At 30.5% G+C, this 21,797-nt stretch overlaps 2 protein-coding genes and 1 long non-coding RNA gene across 3 annotated transcripts in view; 2 read left to right on the plus strand and 1 right to left on the minus strand.

The window, feature by feature from the left end:
- Nucleotides 1-7,136: 7,136 nt before the first annotated feature.
- LOC105154835 (ubiquitin-conjugating enzyme E2 Q2) lies at nucleotides 7,137-14,755 on the plus strand. Its single transcript, XM_011070580.2, has 6 exons — nucleotides 7,137-7,436; nucleotides 9,936-10,283; nucleotides 10,388-10,547; nucleotides 12,653-12,804; nucleotides 13,620-13,917; nucleotides 13,981-14,755. Exons 1-6 carry the CDS (start codon nucleotides 7,275-7,277, stop codon nucleotides 14,010-14,012), a joined length of 1,152 nt encoding a protein of 383 aa, XP_011068882.1. The 5' UTR covers nucleotides 7,137-7,274; the 3' UTR covers nucleotides 14,013-14,755.
- LOC147909255 (uncharacterized) overlaps nucleotides 10,183-21,797 on the minus strand; it is a 183,586-nt gene continuing 171,971 nt past the window's right edge. Inside the window, exon 3 of the long non-coding RNA XR_015545449.1 lies at nucleotides 10,183-10,272. This is a non-coding gene — a long non-coding RNA (uncharacterized LOC147909255). The remainder of the gene's footprint in view (nucleotides 10,273-21,797) is intronic.
- LOC105154834 (defective proboscis extension response 14) overlaps nucleotides 14,881-21,797 on the plus strand; it is a 204,661-nt gene continuing 197,744 nt past the window's right edge. The window contains exon 1 of the mRNA XM_087407155.1: nucleotides 14,881-21,524. The gene's annotated coding sequence lies outside the window, so the exon portion shown is untranslated. The remainder of the gene's footprint in view (nucleotides 21,525-21,797) is intronic.

Consider the following 21,797-nt stretch of genomic DNA (forward strand, 5'->3'; position numbering starts at 1 on the left):
AATAATCAATTGTTTTTTTTTTTTCAAAAAGTCATCTTTATGATAAAAAAAGACAAATTATATTGATTCATTCCAAAAAGTATAATTTGTACGAGTAAAAAATACATTATATTGATTCATTCCAAAAATATATTAGGTGTTGGAATTAATTCGTAGCGTTTTACAAGTGATGGGAAGTACTTTCATTAATGTATTTTTTAATGCTCATGTGAAATAAATAACATTCTTTCATTAAAAAACGCTACGAATTAATTCCAACACCTAATAATTATTTGTACGAATGAAATGGGGGGAAATAATTTTTATATATATACATTTGGAATAATGATATGTCGGGTATTTTCTTTTTTAGAAATGCTATGTGATTTCGATATTATTTACTCATGATTTTATAACTCCGAGAAAATACAGCGATCGATTCACCAAGACGCCTCTCTCGCAAAAATTCTTTTTTTGACAATGAATATATATTTTAATTATAAAAAGAGAGAACACATGCTTGAATACAGCACTAATAAACTGGCACTTACTAAAAACGAATTTTCACTTTCGGTAAAAATCTGTTGAAGTTATATTTGACGAGTCCAAGTCATCCAAGCCAAACTTTTATAGCATTACAATTATAGCATCAAAACAACAACGAAACAATGGCATCATCGCGATTGGCAGAGAAAGATTCCAAATTTTTTTATTCCCTCACTTCAACTCTGCAACATTAACCGTACAAAAATAGCAGCCGACTAAAATTTTCACCCGGGTCCAAATGATAATTTCGCACTTCAGCATTTAATTAGCATCTAATTTTGAAATTCATTTAGTGCTGGTAGGGGGGGGGGGCTAACTTAACAGGGATTCCAAATAATTAAAATTACAAAATTCTTTATAATAAATCCAATATAGCTTTCATGAATAATAAAAATTTAAATATAAATAAACCTACCGTTATGAATCAATTTGTACAATATTTACATGTAAATAATATTTTTAATATAACACATTAAATATATTAAACATATTATTTAACATATATTCAACATATTTTAAATTTTATTGGTAATTTCTGCAAAGTAATTTAAATTTGGAAATGTGTTTAATGTGTTTACACTTCAAATGAACTATATACATATGACTATATACATATAAAAATACATATAACTATATACTATGAACAATTATATACAAAGAGTATCTTTTTATTTATAACCATTTATATAATTTATAATAATTTTATTTTATCATATTTGTTATTAAAAATTAAATGTTTTTAACATTAAGAAAAATCTCAATTTTTTTGTATAAGTACTTTAAGTATTCAAGATAATTTATTTCAATTACAAAATTTCATTGTAATTGTCTGTTTAATTCTTCTATAAATAAATAAATAAATAAAATAATTTTGTTTATTTACAAAAAAACTAATCTTCTGTATCGCAATGAAATTTTATATTATATAAATTATTTTGAATGTATAGGTATAATTAAAATACTTAACAAAAAATATGATTTTTTCATTATTTCTGAATATTTTCATTAGAACACATCTATATCTTATTAAAATAATTTTTTATCCAAGTAGAAAATCAAATTTTTTCTATTACTTTATACAATACTATTACAAATACAATATAAAACATAATTCATAATTTTTTGAATATTTTCAAAATATGTCTAATACATCCTTAAGAAATCGTTAATCATAAACGTTGTAACAGTTAAGAAATTCAAAACGGCGAATCAAGCGGATGTCAAATTGGATATAATTTAATTTTGCATAAAAATTATAGTAGGTTTCCGAGATCGCTGATTACAAATCTGAAGTCGATTCGATGTCGATTCCATTATCATTTCTGACTGGGGCGTAAGTAATTAGTCTCAAAACAATAAAATATGTGGAAAGATATTTTAAATAAAATTTGTATAAACAAACATGAATAACAAAAGGGCTATATACATACATACACGAGCTAGATTTTTCATATTTAAATTCTTAAAAACACATACGTTTCGCGACCTATTTGTCAGGACATCCTCAGTGTAAATATGTAAATAAATTAACACAAATTTATTTAAATAAATGTTATTTAAATAAAATGGTTAAATACAATTTCTACAAATTATAGTTTACCATGAAGAAATAAGTCCACCACGTAAAGTGGTGGTTACATTTTTCTATTACATCGGTCGCAACAATCGGTCGCTTTGTCCATAATGATAATAAAATTAGTTGAATGTAGAATCATTCAGTAAAACTGTACAAACACACATTCTGTTAATATAGATGTCAAATTAATATAGATTATAAAAATTATAAATAATATAGATTATAAAAATTAAACTGACAATGAATAAATGATCGTTATATTCAAAATTCTTAGTATATATATATATAATCCTTTAATTGACAACTATATTAAAGTATATGTGATAAATAAAATTAGTGTACATATACCTCAATGTAAAGCCAGAATAATCCAATGATTGAAACAATGGACACATTCAAATCGACAAAGCGGTTAGATTCGTTCGCCAAATAATTAAACATGATTGGTTGGATCCACAGGTAAGATTATGTTCATTCACTCGGCAAGCATGCCTAGCCGCTTTACCGGCTTGAACTCACATGAAGAATAAATAGACTGCGCAATCCGTATCTAAGTAATATTTAAATATAGTCGACAGTAATGAGAAAGAGGGACCATGGAAGGCCAATCTCTCTCTCATTCTCTCTCTCATTACACCGTTGAATGAGAAGAGATAGACCGTCTTCCATGAGTTCCATGGTCTCTCTCGCTTATTTTTATCGACCATTTTGACGCACGGATTGTAGTACTTTTCAATGTAATATACATACAGGGTGGCACCAATTTATGGCTCCGTTGAGCTGGTAGAGCGGACTAAACTCGAATAAGAAAATATTCTTTGTAATGATATAATCATTACTCAAAAGAAGAAGAATAACAATTGCGTTCTCTCTTAACACTAGAATGATATTTTTCTGCATTTTTCTACACTACCGCTCATGGAAGTTCGGACATGCACATAAATTTCATCGAATGATCGTGTAAAAAATTAAGACATAAAACAACAATTGTTAGACATAAATAAAAAATAAGATCTCCTTCTGTTATGTCTGACCACCGAATTAATTTTAATCATGAATTTGATTGGAATAGCGTCAAAATTTTAGATTGTGAATCATCATTAAGGCTTAAATAGGCAAAATGGAATCCTATTTTTCTATTTTTTATACAATCTCTTTCCCCTTCCTATTTTTTTTCTTTTTTTTTCTCACTCCTAATTTTACCTTTTTTATACTGATAATATTTCTCTTTTAGTTTGACTTTCAGATGACTCTCTCTTTTACAATAGTATTTTAGACAGTAACGATCATCTCTATTGCAATTGCTTGCACGCCAATCTCTACATATTGACTAAATTTTACATTACATTCTTTATTACATTTTATTATATATCATAAAATATTATATTATACACATTTTCGCTTACAAAGGTAAATTTTATATTTATTATGTATACATTTTTCTTTTTTACACTTTATATTTTAAATTCCATTAATCTTATTTATTTCTTTATTTTACTTAATATATTTTTTTTTCTGTATATTAACAGATTTTTATATTATTTTATTCGATTGACATATATAAGATTATTGACTGCTACGAACTTTTTATTGGCGTTACCATATTATGTTATCAAATTTTGTACTGCGATTCTTCAGAAATTGTGACTGATAATGAATTGTTACGTGCAAGGTTTTTACATCGAATCATTCTTATGGATTACATCTTAATTGAAGTCTGTATAATTAAGTATTTTTTATGTATTTGTTCTTAATCTTTTGCATTCTAACTTTAATTAATAAACGTTTTTAAACATTGATAAAATGACCCAAAGGAAATTGAAACATCTATTTATATTCTCTATTGTTTTTATTATTTGTTAGTTTATTACATTAAATTTGAATTGGTTTGGTTCATATTATTTAGCCCTTCGTATTACATTTATTTTATTTAAAATTTATTGTATAAACATTTAAAAATTATTTTATTTTTAAGTACGTTTAGGAATTATTATATTAATCGACAGATTAATAAAATATTAAAGTGTAAGACCGAAAATAATTTGAAGAGAACAATCTTAAAACATTATAAGAAAATAACATAGAGATGAATGAAAAACAAAAGTTTTATTAACTTTAAGGAGAAATAATAAAAACTATTAGAATTCTTAATATTATTTATAATCTATAATGCTCTACAAGAAATATCAAGTCAATTTTTTTATTCATCGATTTACATACTATATTGTTTCGATAATTACTTACGCGTATGAACACGGATAGCGTATATACGGAAGCATTTATAATTAATTTTCGGAAATAATACAGGGTATGTCATCAAAACCGTATAAATTTCAATTTAAATTTTCCGCTATATTGTGCCTCCGCCAGAGATTGTTGTTGGCGTCCGAGAAAGCCTGATGCTTCTAGTAAACAGTTATATTCTCAAAATGGCCGCGATATTGAAACCAAGTGCGGAGTATAATCGAAGAGCCGCGAAACCGTTTACAACTTTTGTTTAAAAAATTTTTTCCCAATTTTTATACTTTCGATGGTATTCGACTCAAAATAGAAATACTGTTTTTCTTTAAAAGGATGTTTCACCCCTTAAACAGTGAGTTAGCATACGTATAAAAAAATACGTCTCTTAAATTTTTTAACAATATATTTCACGGAGAATCAAATTAGTGCCGAATGGTTGGGTGGACATTCCTTGTTAGCATTGAAATTGATTATTTTAATGTGTAAGAGACAATTCATATTTGGGCGCGAAAGCTGTGAATGGGCCCGTCGTTACTCGAGTGGCATAATGCGTGGCGCATGTGCGTGAGCATGTGCGCGAAGAGGAAGATCGGGAGAAGAAAAAATGGTGACAGACAGAAAAGACGCTGTGTGTCATTCGGAATAATACATTGTTCGAAAAGCTGGTTATGGCCTGCGAAATTTATGTGTAACTGTATTAAGTTGCCCACAATAAAATACTTATTAGTTCTTGCTATTCCTTTTTGGTCTCACAAATACAAATGTTGAAATGGTGGCGAGTGCTCTTGTTACCCACCCAGTGCTCATATTACCCTCTGAGTAGGCTAATATGAGCATCTTTAGGGATAATATGAGCACAGAAAAATTTTTTAAAAATTATGTAAAAATAAAAGACTGAAATATATATATTCGTATATAGAATATTTTATTAGAACATATGTCAATCAATGTTTGTTTAATATAACCAAAAAATAATGTTATATTTACAAATGTTTAATAAGCATTACCAAATGGTAACAGTTTGGAAATCAGTAACTTTAAATACTTATAATTGAAATATATATTATTATAGCCTCGACATTTTGGTATTACAATTATTATCTGTAAATTATCTCAAGAATATGTCATTAAGAGGAAATGGGTTCAAGTAAGATAGAAGCGCTTTATAAGCGTTATGTGCTATTTGGGGTAGAGGAGGAAAATTTTCTTATGTATTTTTATCGACTTATGACAGATCTTACGCAAATTTAAATAAAAAAAGATATCATATATCATCCAGTGATATATCACTAATGACATTTTAGGATTTAATAAATGCAGATTTTCAGAAATACGGATTCATGAATGTTAAAATGAAATCTTTTTCAATCCTGAATGCATTTTTATTCATTTATAGAAATTGCATAAAGTATATCTCTATATCTTTCAATCTAAAAATAATATTAGCATTTTCTGTGCATCGTGAATACTGCTCAATTTAATATTCTGAATATGAAATGCAGGTTTTCAATCTAATCGAATAGAAAAAGTTTTTATTTACAAATGAATCATAAATACTACTTAAATAATTTAAAATTATAAGTAGGAAATTTTTCGTTTTAATCCAATTAAGTTCAAAAAAGTTGTAACGTAAAAATAATTGAGCTATGTTCTTTTGTTTCTCTTTAATTAGAAGTACAATGAATGGTCGATGTGAACACTCGCAAACCAAATCGAACACAGTCCGAATATTAGGCTAATCACGACATCGGTCAAGCGAGATTAGTTTATCCGACATTTACTCAATGTTGTTTCATAGTAATGTAAATTGTTTATATTTTATTATATTTGTCAAATGATGATATTTTTATTATATTTATATAATTTTGTTAATAATTTAGCTGGTTGTAATTGAAGTAAAAAAAGAATAACACATTTACCAATTGAAGAAGTGGTGTAGTGGGGGTAACATAGAAGATTCATAATCGAGAGATTCCAGGTTTGAATCCCACTAAGGTGCATATTTTTAATACTAATTTGAATTAATTAATTTCAGGTATAAATCTATTATAAATGTCTTAGGAATAAAATTTGTGACCCTTAAATATGAATATATTTTTTTTCGAATATTAAACTAGTGTCAGATCGGATCAAATTCATTCAATCCATTTTCATGAATTTAAAGTACGCATTAAAAAAATTTTAATCCATTTTAATCCATTCTCGTTTGCTGGGTTATTTTTAATTAATCGCTTTTATGTATATTTTAATACATTTCCTTTATTATACAGCTAGCCAGTATATTTTTTGTATAAAAGTTTGAAAATAATAACTATAGAATTTCATATAATTATTACTTTAATTTATTTAAACTTTTACATGTATAAAAATTTTTTATACGAAATCCATTTTTATGGATTTAAAATACGGATTCGGATGAATTGAAAATTTCCAATCCATTTTCGTTGCTGTATATCTGTAATACATATATATTGTCTTAAAAACATTAATGTGGCCTTCTAATTCGACTTCTTAAGACTGTACTTAAGACGGTCTTGATATATAAGATCTGATTATGAATACCGGTCTAGATAATTTTATCTCGATACAAACAAACATAGCTTGAGAAATGATCGATCTCGGTTTTTTTTTAACTCACGCGCGCATTTACCCAACTTCCTTCAGCCGTATTCACGTCGGAAGTACGTCATCCGCGGGATATTTCGATAGACAGCGGTGGAGATAGCGCCCGCGTCGATCGCGAAATCTAACGAGCCCATACGGAAGTAGCCGAAGCGAGGTAGTTGCGGTCGCCATTTTCTCGGGTAGTCATCCGAAATCATCTTGTCTCTGTCACCACGGTTAATTTTGACCGTATCTCGTTCCGGACGGGGTAAAAGACCGCCTCCTGTCCGCCGTATACGTGCCACGCCGACCGTACGTCGCACCGCAAATGGCTTGTCTGAACACCCTTAAGCAGGAAATCAAAACGCTCGAATCCGTCTTCCCCAAGAGCCATGAGAGGTTTCAGATAATGTCTGCGAGCGTGGACGAACTCAGCTGCAGATTCGTCGGTAAAAATGGGAAGAAGTATGAAATACACGCCAATATCACAGTAAGTGTAACACGCGCGCGCAAAACGTGTGCCCGCTCTTGGACGCTTCGTTTTACGTCCTGTTACGTCCTCTGTGTAGCGTGAATGAGTGAGTGCGTGCGTGAATACGTGCGTACTTTCATTCGCTGCCTCCTTTTGTTTCGTTCATCTCGTTTTCTCTGGGATACTCGCCTGAGTTTTGTTACAAATGATCAATGGACGAGATACTTGTTTTGTGCCGTGAACAGGACACCTCGCGGCCAATATTGCAGCTTCCACGTCTTTCGCCTTTCTCGATCATCTTCGACGCCGATCGATTTTTTTCCTTACTTTTTATCCTTCGCGAACGCGAGAACTTTTGTCGAATAAAAAGATCGAAGTCTGTCCTTTCGGACAGGGAAGTTCTGCCGTTCCGGGATCTCTCAGGGATTGTTTTTTTTTTATCCTGATGTGTCGCAGACAAAGGTGGAGAGAAGAGGATCCAGACAAAGAATCTCGAACGATCTCGAAGAATGTCGAATCTCAAAGCATTATTCGATCGCGCATTTAGGGACGCAGTTTTCGCGACGAGTCGATTTTTTTCTTTTTCTCTCGCTCTCTTCCTTTCTTTCCTTCTTTCTCTGGTAACGTTGAGGCGCGACATCCTATGCGTGTGTACGAACGTGCGATGTTAGCACGAGGAACGTCGCAATCGAACGCGATCCTTTTGCAATGCGTATTTCTACTTGTATATGATTACAACGTATTTCAGCATCATTTACCGATTACGTGACAGATGTCAGTGTGTGCGTGAAAGTTTCTTTTTTTGTGTTTCTTTCGTATGAGTGTTTAAACAGTTATAACGTATATAATTGCGTGTATGTACAATTTTGTGTTGAAAGTTATCTTTCATTTGTTTCCTTTTACAATATGACCTTAGTGCCAAACACGTTAGAATGTGTTCCATTCTGCGCTCGTAACATTCGCGAGCATCTTCGAATGATAAACAACAAGGATGAAACGATTCCAAAGAACGTTACGAGTGTCAAATGGAATGCAGTCTATTTCCATCAATGTAGATTAACTTTAATCTAGGTTCAACTTGGGATACTTTCCATTTTGGTGACTCAAGTTGACACAAGCATCAATCTTCCTTGACATTCAATGAGTAACAAGGATAGAAAGATACTTGTGTTGATTTGTGTCATCAAATGGAAAGTATTCTTCTCTTTTATCTTTTTCCAAGAATTAGAAAAAGATAAGTTGATTAAAGTTAATCTAGATTGATAAAAATGGGCTAACAGTTTGTTTTTTATTCATAGGTTGCATTTAGGGAGATGCCCTTAGCACTATTTGTGTCATCTATCTTTGTTTTACGTCTAATAAAGATAAAGATAAAATCATATAAATAGTCCTAATAACATCTCCTCGAATGCACTTTTACACTAAAATGCATTAAGCCTTATGTCTGCTTATTATCTACAGTGCTAAAAATTAGTTCGAGATTTCAGATAGAGAAAGAATTGATCGATAGTATTGAGTTTGTTCAGATATGATTTATTAATTCTTTGTCTGAATCTTGAAGCGATTTCAAGTATCATGGATACAAAAGTCTTCAGAATTATCCTCGATTTCACCAAATTTCAAAAATATTTTGATATTTTAGTTTATAATATAGTATACTACTATATATACTACTTTACTTTATAATATACTTTAATAGAAAATGTACACTAGTTTAGAAAATGTATAGAAAATGTGATATATTAGTCCCAGAGGTTTATTTTCTATAGATAATCAATGATATTTTTTCGTTATGCAACCAGAAGCAACTAAGATTATCTTAGATTTTTGATTCCTGAAGATGAAGACAGCTTTAGCTGTAGTTGCTTCTGGTTGGATAAAAAATACACTCCAATACAGTTTTGGAACTTAATATAAAATAGATATATGATTTAGTGAAATCGAAAAGGAAAGTTCTAATGCAGTCTGATGTAAAAATAAAAAAATGGATATCTAATGTCTATTCTTTGCAGTTGAACTAATTGCATTTATGTACAATGAATTCTTTCTGACAAAAGACACAGATGACACAGTGTAAGCTAAATCAAATAAGAAATTAAGATTGAGATTGGATTAGAACTTAACCAATCAGATGAAAGAAAACCAAATTCGAGTTTAGTGAACTTTTGGTTTGATTGGTTAAATTCCAATCTAATCTCGATCTCTAATCTATTTACAGCTTAATAGATTGCATTATTACTAATTATTTACTAATGTTGAACAAAGATGAAATGTTACACTGTCTCTTGATAGAAAGTATTAATTACTCGTACTTAAAATTAAATAGATATTATATTGGAAGTCTGGCGAAGGCAAAATGGTTTAAGTTACAATCCAGTGCAATGACAAAGAACAGACTTATTACCTTCTTCAGACTTATTACTGTTCATAATTGCATATATTAAATACATAAATTATTTATTATTTAGTTATAGCCATTAATTATAAGATTGCATTAATTTAATAATGTTTACATAGGAAACCTATCCTTCAACGCCGCCCGTCTGGTTTGCCGAATCCGAGGAGACTAGTGTTACGAACGCTGTACAAATTTTAAGTAACACAACAGGCCGTGACAACCATGTAATCAACCAAGTTGGTATCCTGTTGAAAGAGTTGTGCAGACTACACTCATTACCGGAACCACCAGATGTTGAAAGGCTGAGAACCGCTTTGGATCCTTTACGTTTAGGAGGATCGAATGAAGCTGTGGCGCAAAGGATGGATGCTGAAGACTTAGACGATATTGACGAAGATGAAGAGAGCGAGACTGAAGAAGACCTTCATCTAGATATGGACGAAGGAGATGCTAATTCTAAAAATAAGGTAAAGAGAAATGAATTAGTGATATGAATTAGATTGATTTATTTTAGTTATTTTTGTCGTCAATCTTTGTTATTAATATTTGTCATTGATCTTTAATAATACAGAGTGAAGAAATGGATTTGGAACATCTCGCGACATTGGAAAGGTTGAGACAGAATCAGAGACAAGATTATTTAAAAGGATCTGTTTGTGGAAGTGTACAAGCTACCGATAGACTCATGAAAGAATTGCGTGATATATACCGAAGTGACAGCTTTAAAAAGGGTATGTTATTGATAATGAAGTTTCCATGGATATTTACTTTAAATATTTACGTCAGACGATTTTTACGGGTTATAGTTGTGTCGTGTTCTATTGCTAATAGGTATATTTCGTAAACCTTCCATCAGAACGAGGAGCGCGCTCATACTGAGCTGTCCACCGAACTCCTTTTATAATCGTTGTTGAGGGAGAAGGGAGAATGGGAAAAGTGGCACCTCCTTAGCTTGTCAGGAGAACATATTTTACTTACGTTAAAATCTATATGTCTGTTTAAATTATTTGAATGTTTTTGTATTTCTCGAACCTCTTTTTATTTGCTCGGAAAATATGACTCAATATATATAGTATTATATATATTATATATATAGTAGTCTTTTTATTAAATAATATTTTATCAAAAGAATTTCAAGGAAGATAGAATAAATCTGTATAAAGAAAAATCATAAAGATTAAAAACCTTCACTCCGTTCCGTAAAAATATAATATACCTTGCTCTTGCGAGAAAGTATAGATCGGTGAAACGATTAATGTGCGCATGAAGGAATATCAACGGGATATCAGATTGAAACATGTCATACAATCAGCATTGTCAAAACACAGTATTGAGACAGCAAATACTATTTGATAAAACGATTACTATAATTATAATGACATCGTGTTTTCTGAATAAGTACAGGGAGAAGTTTTAGAGAAATACAGAAACATCTGGATAATTTAAACAGAAATATACAAGATTATAATGTAAGTAAAATATGGGAGACTGATCTCTTAACAAACTAAAAAAGTGGTTTTTTCCCACTCCCGCTTCCCTCTTCTCCTCAACAGTGTTTATATAAAGGAAATTCTCTGATGGTGCAGCTCAGTATTGCTTGGTATCAGAGTGATACTAGGAAGTGAACAGTAAGATTTACGAAACAATGAATAACAACGGCGATAACCCTCTGCATCTTTGAAGAATATGTTGTTTTGAAAGTTTTGAGATTACAATTAAGTTTTTATAGTATACATGCATTTTATATGTATATAGTTTATAATTAGTTATGTTTTTAAATTTGATAAATTTTTGAAGTAAATTCTTTACATACAATAAACAAGAAAATCATGCGAACCTAAAAATGTGTAGGATAAAGGTTAAGAGATTAGATAAAAATTATTGAAAGACATTTAACAACAAAATTTTATTCAACTGACGATATTTGATTAGTATTAAGTCAGTTTGCCAGAATTATTCGAGATGTTCTCTATTGTTTGATTGATTGCAATTTTAAATCCCTTGTATATTCAAATTTTTAATTGAAAATGGAAACATGTGCTTCATTAATATATTTTTGATACTTGTGAAACTATTTATATTTTGTGAACTGTGACTTGATATTAATTCAAGTCAAAATTTTATTGTTGAATTTTTCAATAATAACAGCATTGCCATCTAGTCACTTAAGTTATTTTTTACGTTTTTTTTTACAAGTCACATCCAAAATAGATTACAATAATTCACCATTAAAAAAATTTTTTATCGCGTGTAGTTCCTGAGATGAGGTTCCTTCTGTCCTCTTTTTAGACAATATAGCACAAAGACATTCAACCAACCTCTTATATTAATTCTCTTTTCCATTCGTAATTCTTTAACTACAACATTTCTTATTAATAATTTTGTTTTTTTTTAAATCCGTACATTAGCCTTTTAAGCACCGAAAACTCTTTAACTTGCATATATAGGATGTGAGTGATAGGACGGGATCGAACCTGGAATTACAAATCTTGAGTCGATGATATAAAGCGTATATTATTCGATATTCTTCATTTTTCTTGAGCTGAAATAGTTAATAAAACAAGCATTCATATTTTCTCATCTGATAACAGTTGACACTTGCTCACTGTTGCTTGTTAAATACTGACACTATTATAATTTGTCGCCTTTAAGTTTCAAATGATGTGAAACTAAAAGGCAACATAACTTTCAAAAATTATACTTATTTTTCGCATATTCAAATATGTTTTTGTTTTTTGTTGGATTTTAAAAAATTTATTTTTTTTTATCATCTGATGAATGTGTTGTCAAAAGAATTTTGAAATATTCTATATACATTTGATATTTTTTTTTCCAGGAATGTATAGCATAGAACTAGTAAATGACAGTTTGTATGAATGGAATATCAGATTGATGTGTGTAGATCCTGATTCACCACTTCATAGCGATCTCATTCTTTTGAAAGAGAAAGAAGGCAAAGACAGTATTCTTCTCAATATGCTTTTCAAGGTAATAAGGCTAAACTTAAGACTTAAGCTTCGAATAGTAGTAATAGGAATAGTATTATAGAGACTGATGTAGTCCCATTTGTTGCTACTGTATCATCTAGGTCTAGAGAATTTTTCTATAACTTCTGACAGATTAGTTCCAGCTCAATGTTATGTACTGAGTCTTATGAGACTGCTCAATCTTCTTCTCCCTCAGATCTTAAGCTTAATGTAATCCGAGGATATATACAATCCTTTATATCCTTAGACTTAGTATAGGTACTAGTACCTGTATCTTTTTAATCGTGCTTTTTTGATCAATCTCTTATAAAACGTATATATATATATATATATATATATATATATATATATATATTAGGTGTTGGAATTAATTCGTAGCGTTTTACAAGTGATGGGAAGTACTTTCATTAATGTATTTTTTAATGCTCATGTGAAATAAATAACATTCTTTCATTAAAAACGCTACGAATTAATTCCAACACCTAATATATATATATATACACGTTTTATAAGAGATTGATCAAAAAATATATATATATATATATATATATATATATATCTTTTTTGATCAATCTCTTATAAATAAATAAATAAATAAATAAATATATATATATATATATATATATATATATATATATATATATATATAGGGATGACGGTCAGAATCAAATCTGGAATTATGGAGTTGATCATTTTCATAAGGAGTCAGACGTCACCACATTAAGCTTTGAATAAGATATATACATATATATATTAATTTACATTTTTTCTAAACTTTTTTTGTAGATATTTTATTCCTAATTTTTATCATCGTAGGAAACTTATCCGTTTGAACCTCCATTTGTAAGAGTCGTACATCCTATCATATCTGGTGGATATGTTCTTGTGGGAGGTGCCATTTGCATGGAACTTCTTACAAAACAAGGGTGGAGTTCGGCGTATACAGTAGAAGCTGTTATAATGCAGATTTCAGCGACGTTAGTGAAAGGGAAAGCGCGTATACAGTTCCAAGGATCAGGCGGCGCTGGCAAAGTGTGTGGCGGACAAGGCCAATATAGTTTGGCACGTGCCCAACAGTCATTTAAGTCTCTTGTACAAATACACGAAAAGAATGGTGAGAATTTACTTTTTTATGTGCAATTATTAACATTGCTTAAAAACGTTTTCTTTTTAATAGGTTGGTTCACACCTCCAAAGGAGGATGGCTAATGAACACCAACCTGCGGAAAAGTACCGAAAATATGATACATGCTTACAGCTGAGACTTTAATTCGGTGTGTGCCCAACAAGTAATTGTTATGATAATGATTTGATACACAAACACAACAGTAACTAGGTAACTTAAGATACTGAATTAATCTAACATATAATTCCTTTGATGGCTAAAAAAGCTGCCGTACACTTTGGTTATGTATCCATATTTTTTTCGGTCATTAGTAGTTAGATCGCGAATTGTATCGATAAATGTAAGGTATCATTTTGCTTGAAAGTGATTCTTATGTTTTAAGAATCATATTGTTACAGTATCGTAATTTTATGTACTCGCTTCCCCTTAAAGATACATATGTTGTACGTGCGAAACAGTATAATTATTCTGAAAAATTTTCGTTTTCTGAATAATGCGATCGTGCTTTCTGTTTCTTTAACGGGAGGAGATTATGATTGAACGTTTTACATAAATGATGCTGAACACATTTTTAAGTTTTTTCTTTTATTGTTTTATTATTGTATCTTCTTTATTTTCTCTGAAGCAACTGTTATGCTCGGTGCATTTCAATGACGAGGCTGTATTTCGTTGCTAATATGCCGTAAACAAGTAAAAACAGTCGTAAAAATGCATCTCTTGAAGAAAAATGTACATCAGTTCTATTCTTGAAATCTTTTGTCAAATATCTCTTGATATTCAAAAATTATATGAGCGCACAACCAAAATATCTTTCTTTTTTCCAAAATTATGTAGAAATAAAATGGCTAAATAAAATATAAAAGTATAGCTTTTCACATCGGGAGGCTCTAGAGAGTACGATTATAGAAGTTACAAAAATCTCTGCAGGCTTTTAAGACTTGCAATTAATTATATGTTTTGTAAAACTAATTTTGTCTATAACAATAATCAAGTCAAGATTTTTGACACGAGAAGCGATATTTTTTTACATTCGGCGAATAGTATATTTCGTAGCATTATTGGATTAGATGAAAGGTAGATCTTATAGTACTTGCATCGGTTGCTTTCTATTTATATCAAAATTTAGATAGCTCTCATTTGTGATGTTTTAACTCAGTTGAATGCACGCTCTTTTGCATTGTGACAAGTGAGATTCAACTGAGTTTTTACCTACAAATTCGAAAACGACTATACTTTGTTGACTAGGTCTTGTTAACTCACATTAAAAATAAAGTTATAGACCTATGTTATGAGATAACTTTGTCATCAAAGTAAGCAAGTAGTGACGTCATTTTTATAATCATAACTTTTGACTCACTTATGTGAAGATGGAAAGCAACTATTGTACAATACAGTAATTAATGTGAATGTGTATCTTTTTGGATAGAACGTAAGAATGATACAAATGCGAATATATAGATGCTATAGCAGCATATGTTTTCTTTCTTAAACATTACAAAAATTTATGTTGATCTTTTCTTTACAATATTATCCAGATGGCTTATAGCTTTCTATTTATATATATATATATATATATATATATATACGTATATATACATTCTGTTGTGTGTAATATTCAATATTCGAATATAGAAACTGTATAGCTGTACATAATACAAGTACTCTTTAGAGTCTTTATCAGAGACCATAAATACAATAAAAGCTTAAAAGTTTTGGTTGTGTGTTTCATCAAACAAATCCATTCTAAAATCTATTCTTCATTATTTTCTCTATGACACAATCTATAAGATATAAAAGGTGCTCTTCATTTAATGATACAACGCAAATATAACGTTATATCTTTGTTATTCATTGGAGATCAAGAAAGATGAAATGATGTTTGTATCGACTTTTTTATCATCAAATGGAAAACACCTACAATCATATTGTATACGCAAGATATAATTTTTTTAATAAGAGATGCGCGAGCTAAACATTATCGACATGAAATTAATTCTCATGTACAAATTTGTTTTCGAAGAATTATGAGTTCCATGCAAATGTTAGAATTTCTTACAATCGCAAGAGAGGAAACTTTTGGATGATTTTACACATTCGATAATAATTGACTTTTGTTTGTGTAAGCAGTAAATGGCCAAAGTGTTGTGTAAACACTTTTCTTCTAAAGCGAATTTGTCCATTAGAATTAATAATATAACAATATCGTAACATTTGTAAGTTTAGTAAATCTAATTTTTGCTATCAATTATACTTGTAAAAGATACCTCTTTTCATAAAAATTATATATCTGTTATTGTTAAATGCGTTTTTGCAATACGACAATGAAGTTACGTTACTGAAACTGTAAAAATTACAGACGATAATCGATAATATTCTTCGGGTTTGTATCACACTTCTAAACATTTATGCAGTTTGTTTGTACATACATCATACATACATACGTACGTACATACGTACATACGTACATACGTACATACGTACATACGTACATACATACATACGTACATACGTACATACGCACATACGTACATACGTACATACGTACATACGTACATACGTACATACGCACATACGTACATACGTACATACGTACATACGTACATACGTACATACGTACATACGTACATACGTACATACGTACATACGTACATACGTACATACATACGTACATACGTACATACGTACATACGTACATACGTACATACGTACATACGTACATACGTACATACGTACATACATACACATGCCTGATTCATGCATATACACATACACATATGCATTCTGTTCCTTATGCTTCATCTTCCTACGTAATCTCGAATGAGTCTTTCTGCAACTATCATGTTCATTTGCAAACATGTCAACATGAACATTTATGAATATCACTCACAAGTAGTCATATTATTTTCATAAGAGTCAAGAAAATCTGTCATTTTCGTTGTAAATATATCGTCAATTGAAATAATTAATTATGACGGTTCAACTGTTATATTTCAGGGATTTTTATTTCAAAGGTATCATTACTTTTAATAATATTACGTTAGGGTACGTGTCTGCGTAATTATCGTGTTTGCTTTCGTTAGAATGAATGGATATACCTGAACGCCTATTAGTCGTATGGAGATGGAGCAGTACATATGTTATTGGTAATAACGCATGTACGATGTATCAGTACACATGATTATTGGTATAACTGGATCGAGTAGCGTGGGTCACTAGTTTCGTTCGCGGTACAGTTAAACTCATTTGTGAGCAAATCATATGAGCAGTATCGTCATATAAATAATAGATTCTTAAGTATAGGTGTGCGATCATCGAGCTCGTTGTCAACGGGTACCACGATTTGTACAGCCGCCGCCCGTTTGACACTGAGTGTTGGTTGTTCGACGTCGTTAAACGTTATGTTCTTTGCCAAAACTTCGTGTCGTCTGTTAAGTTTTATTTTTATTTTTTTTTTTAATCTGCGTACGATCGCGGGGAGCAATATGACATGTGTATTTTTGCTACAAATATCGTTAAGACTTTTTCGTTTTCTTAACACGACATTTAACATTCGACTCTTACTGATATTCGTGATGATATAAAAAATCTGAGAATCTCAATGTAAGATCGATATGTTGCACGCGATTAGTTTGAATTAATTACATTTAATAAACGAGATATGAATAACGAGAATAATAAGATAAGGTAACTATAATTCCGCGCAACATGTTAGGATTTGTTCTGGATTGAACTTTGACGAAAAATGTGCGCCTAAAGAAGTGGAAGTTTGAATTAGTTGGTTATTACATAACTCGGAATGCATTTCTCAAATTTTTAGATTGTGTGCAGTAATGTAGTTATCAAATTTTTTGTTGTGTATATTCGAAGTAATTTTTCTATTTGAAGACTGATAAAAGTAGAACTTGTGAATGTACTTTTCTTCCACGTTACATTTGTAAAATGTGTCTTTCACACTATACTTGGATTCGTGAGCATGAGAATAAAAGATACTCGAGCAATTTATCCGTGTTGAATGGGACTTTCTATGTATTTGTGAATATGAAAACATGAAATTGTAACGTAAGATTTTCGTACGAAGGCATTAGTGCCAATTGGGAAGGTGGATAACATATCCCATTCCAAAATGTATTTGTGGCAAAAATAGTCATCTAAAGTCTCTTCCAACTCATTTTTTCACATTTCATTAATAATGTGGATGTTTATTATATGTTAAGTAAATGCGAATAATCGATTGCTGTAATGATAAATTATTTCTTTTTGTTTAAAGGGAGAGCACCCGGTTCACGCGGAACTTTAAATAAGCGATTGAAGTGACTGAATGTAAAACATGATACAAGCATATACGGAAATTATTACATCCACGTATACCAGATCTGCATTCTAATCAAGACCGATAAGTAACAGTCTGCGTTTCGCTTGAACCGTGGTATTTGATTGCATCCATTTGATACTTGGGATATAATGACTTTGTGTATCGTGTTAAGTATATGATATAACTTAACTCTCATATTATAACATGTTCTGACGAGGGTATAGACTTCCGGATCAAAGCAGAGTGTGCCGTACACGTCGAGAGAAATCGCGATTTAAAGTTTTCTTTATTTTCAGTTTTTATCGCAAATTTTCGGAATCATCCATCTCTCCTTTTTCGCAAACATTTATTATTTATAGTTATTTTCTCGATGTGGACGAAGATATGTTCCTCGAGTCTAAACCCATAAGTTAACTTATGTCTCTACTCTGTCTGCGTACCTATTTGCGTAATTAACTCATTGGTCAACCAAGAGATCGATTATTTTTTGGTAATCGGTCGCGTCGTCTCATTGTCAATATAATCTTAAGATTACTCTACGTATCTTAAATCTGCTCCACTTGTATATCGTACATTACTGATTTGAGTGAAAGTTTCCATAATTCTAATATATTAAGCATTATATTTTCTCTCTTCTCTTTCTTTCTCTCTCTCTTTATTTCTCTATCTCTCTTCTCTCTCTTTCTCTCTCTCGTACACCACAATTTCACGTTAAGTTACGTTAATTATTGTTTAGGAAAACGCTACGAAACACAAGAAATAAAGATTTTAATAAAAAAATTTATTTGGATGTGTATATATACATACGTGCATCCTTTTTATATTTTCAGATTATTAAAATATAAGAAAATATAAAACGAATGATTTTGATAATTAGTTGCGCCACTTCTATCTATATCTCTAATGTATAATATCTAATGTAATTTAAAGGGGGAGATCCTGGATTAGAGGATCAAAATTTTATATTTTTTTGCTTTAATCAATAGTATTACTTTCAAAAAATATACTTGCAAAGTTAGGTTTTAGATCGAAATTCAAAATACTTCTGTTACAGCCTGAGGAACAGGTACGCGTTGCGCAGATGTACAGCGCAGCGGGAGCACCTATTGTCCTTCGCTTTTCGGTCCCTAGCAGGTGTTATTGACCTTAGCAGATGTTTATTTTCAAAGAAGGCATATGCAAAATTCAAACGAGAATTTTAATTCCATTTAGCGCTTCGTTCCAAAAGTATTCTAGCGCAAAAAAAAAATCGAAATTGCATGTCTTCAATGAAGGCTATTTTGGGTATTTTAATGATAATGCAGTTGTTGAAAATAAATATTGGCCAACATTGTGAAATATTCGCTAACAATTACGACGAGTAACGAGTTACGAGGTAGGAATAGCGCTGATTAAGCAGCATGAAAGAGGCTTGTACAGCTCAGCTAGATTGCAATTAACGCGACAAAACGAGTTTTACGAGGAAGCAGAAGGTTGCTGTATGGACCTAGAATAGTAGTTAACGGTAAGTTACCAAAAAGCACTACTTTTCGATACCAAAAGCTTTAAATCATTTTTTCGAAATTGGCGTGCAAGATTACTAAAAAATTATTGGCTTCTTATAAGATTTGTTCCAATTGACTTCTTATAAGATTTGTTACATAATTATCAACTATCCTAGATGAACTAAAAACGTTTATTAAAAAGTTAGTATAAATAATTATTTTTTTCATAAATCAAAATTTTTGATTTAAAATCGTTACTTTTTTTCAAATTTGCACAATTCTTACAGTTTGATACTTTTCTCTCTCTTTTCTTTTTTTTTCTTTTTTTTTTTAGTTTATTGAGGATAAAATATTATCTAATTAAAAAAATTTTTGGTTTTTTTGTTTGAGGCAAGAAATTACAAGCTCCAAATTGCACGCCAATTTACAATTTCGGTATTGAAACATGATATTGATTAATAAATAACTTTTTATTATATTCATTATTTATTTATTAAAAATTATTTTGTATTCTTCAAAATGTACAAAATGTACAATAAATCACCTATAAAGTTTTGAAAAGATCGGTTTCATGGTTTGTTCATAAAAAACAGCTACTTTTCAGCATTCTAAACCAGGTTTCTCCTTTATATTCCTCTTATAATTTAATATATTAATAGTATAATGAAAAATGTTCGAATCAAAATATGATATGAAATAAGATACGCACACCAAAAAATACTGAGTGAATAAAATGTACGGAAAGGACTGTTTTATTGAGGTATCTAAAAATATAGAAAATAATTATGGACTATCAAAATAATTATGTAAGATGCTCAAATATGATGATGATAATACCGCAAAAAGTTGAAATTCTAAAAATCAGTTTGAGCGTCCAATAGAGTCTCAGTTTTCAAATTTTAAAAGCGAAATTTTACTCTTTAAAGTGAGTATTCACTTTAAAAATTTTAGAGAGTGTGTATCTCGAAAAAATGAATGAGATAAAAATGAGAAAAGTGAGCAAATTTACTAGAATATAATTTCATTAGTCAATATAATGAATTTGCGCACTTTTGTAATTTTTTTCATCTTGTTTCAAAATAATATATAATAATAAAACGTAATTGATCTTTGTCCTCGGTTCTGTATTCCTTTGATTGTATACAGCTAAATGAGATGCGCCAAACTTTTGAAGATAGAATCGATCGAGAGATTATCATAAGACTCGGAACTATGTTCAGTATGTGTGAGCAGTGCTGAGATTCGAAACATTGATTATGTTTGAAACTGGTTGAACATAGTCATAGTCTCTTCTTCAGAAGAATAGCTACGCAGTTTCATAACTGCGGATGTTATTAAACCCGATTAAGAGTGTCCGTGTAAACGTAATCATTGTCGTAACGGCTTTTTTGCGAATGGTAATTCGTCTGATACGAATCATTTTGCTGTGCAAAAATCGCTAATTTAAAAAAAGTAATATAACCACGCTGCGATGAAAGAGTTAACTTCACGCGGAACGTTCGTTTGTCACGTTCGTTTTCTGTTGTATATTGCGGTTGTATTGCGACGCGATGCTTGAGCATCAACGTGAAGTTAACGTCACGTTTCAATTCGTAACGAATGCACAACGCGTTCGGTCGACTGAGTGCGTCCAATATGTTTTTTGTCATTTTCGCGTTTTTCTATATCCGTGTTTATATCCGTATACATCGCGATCGATGGACGAGCATTAGTTGATAAGTGATTCATGGTGGGATTGTCGGAGTATCACAATCGGATTAAATTCGGCGGAGCATAGCAGAGTGACAATGTGGCGACCGGTAAGTAGATTCGTTTTCTTCCGACATTCATTTACAATTATATATTTAAAACTGTGATTAGGATTATTGATAGCATATTTGGTTATTTACGAAGCGGCTTAATTAAATTTTTTCCTTTTCTCGAAGAGATTTATTTTAAAAATACATATCAAATTATTTAACAAAAAATAAGGAACACGTTCAAAATTGTATAATATTCAGATCATTGTAACTTGGTGAAAAATCCTTTCAGACAAGAAATTAGAGTATCGAAAACTTGAAATCTTTTTGAAA

The sequence above is a fragment of the Acromyrmex echinatior genome, chromosome 6 (assembly GCF_024713525.1).
Source record: "Acromyrmex echinatior isolate Ae372 chromosome 6, ASM2471352v2, whole genome shotgun sequence".
Classification (NCBI taxonomy): Eukaryota; Metazoa; Arthropoda; class Insecta; order Hymenoptera; family Formicidae; genus Acromyrmex; species Acromyrmex echinatior.

What these genes read in the sequence shown, in the direction of transcription:
- LOC105154835 (XM_011070580.2), top strand. Translation starts at nt 7,275, where the DNA reads ATGGCTTGTCTGAACACCCTTAAGCAGGAAATCAAAACGCTCGAATCC. An exon ending in AAATACACGCCAATATCACA is followed by an intron (nt 7,437 to 9,935) that starts GTAAGTGTAACA and finishes ATGTTTACATAG; the next exon opens with GAAACCTATCCTTCAACGCC. An exon ending in AAGTGACAGCTTTAAAAAGG is followed by an intron (nt 10,548 to 12,652) that starts GTATGTTATTGA and finishes TTTTTTTTCCAG; the next exon opens with GAATGTATAGCATAGAACTA.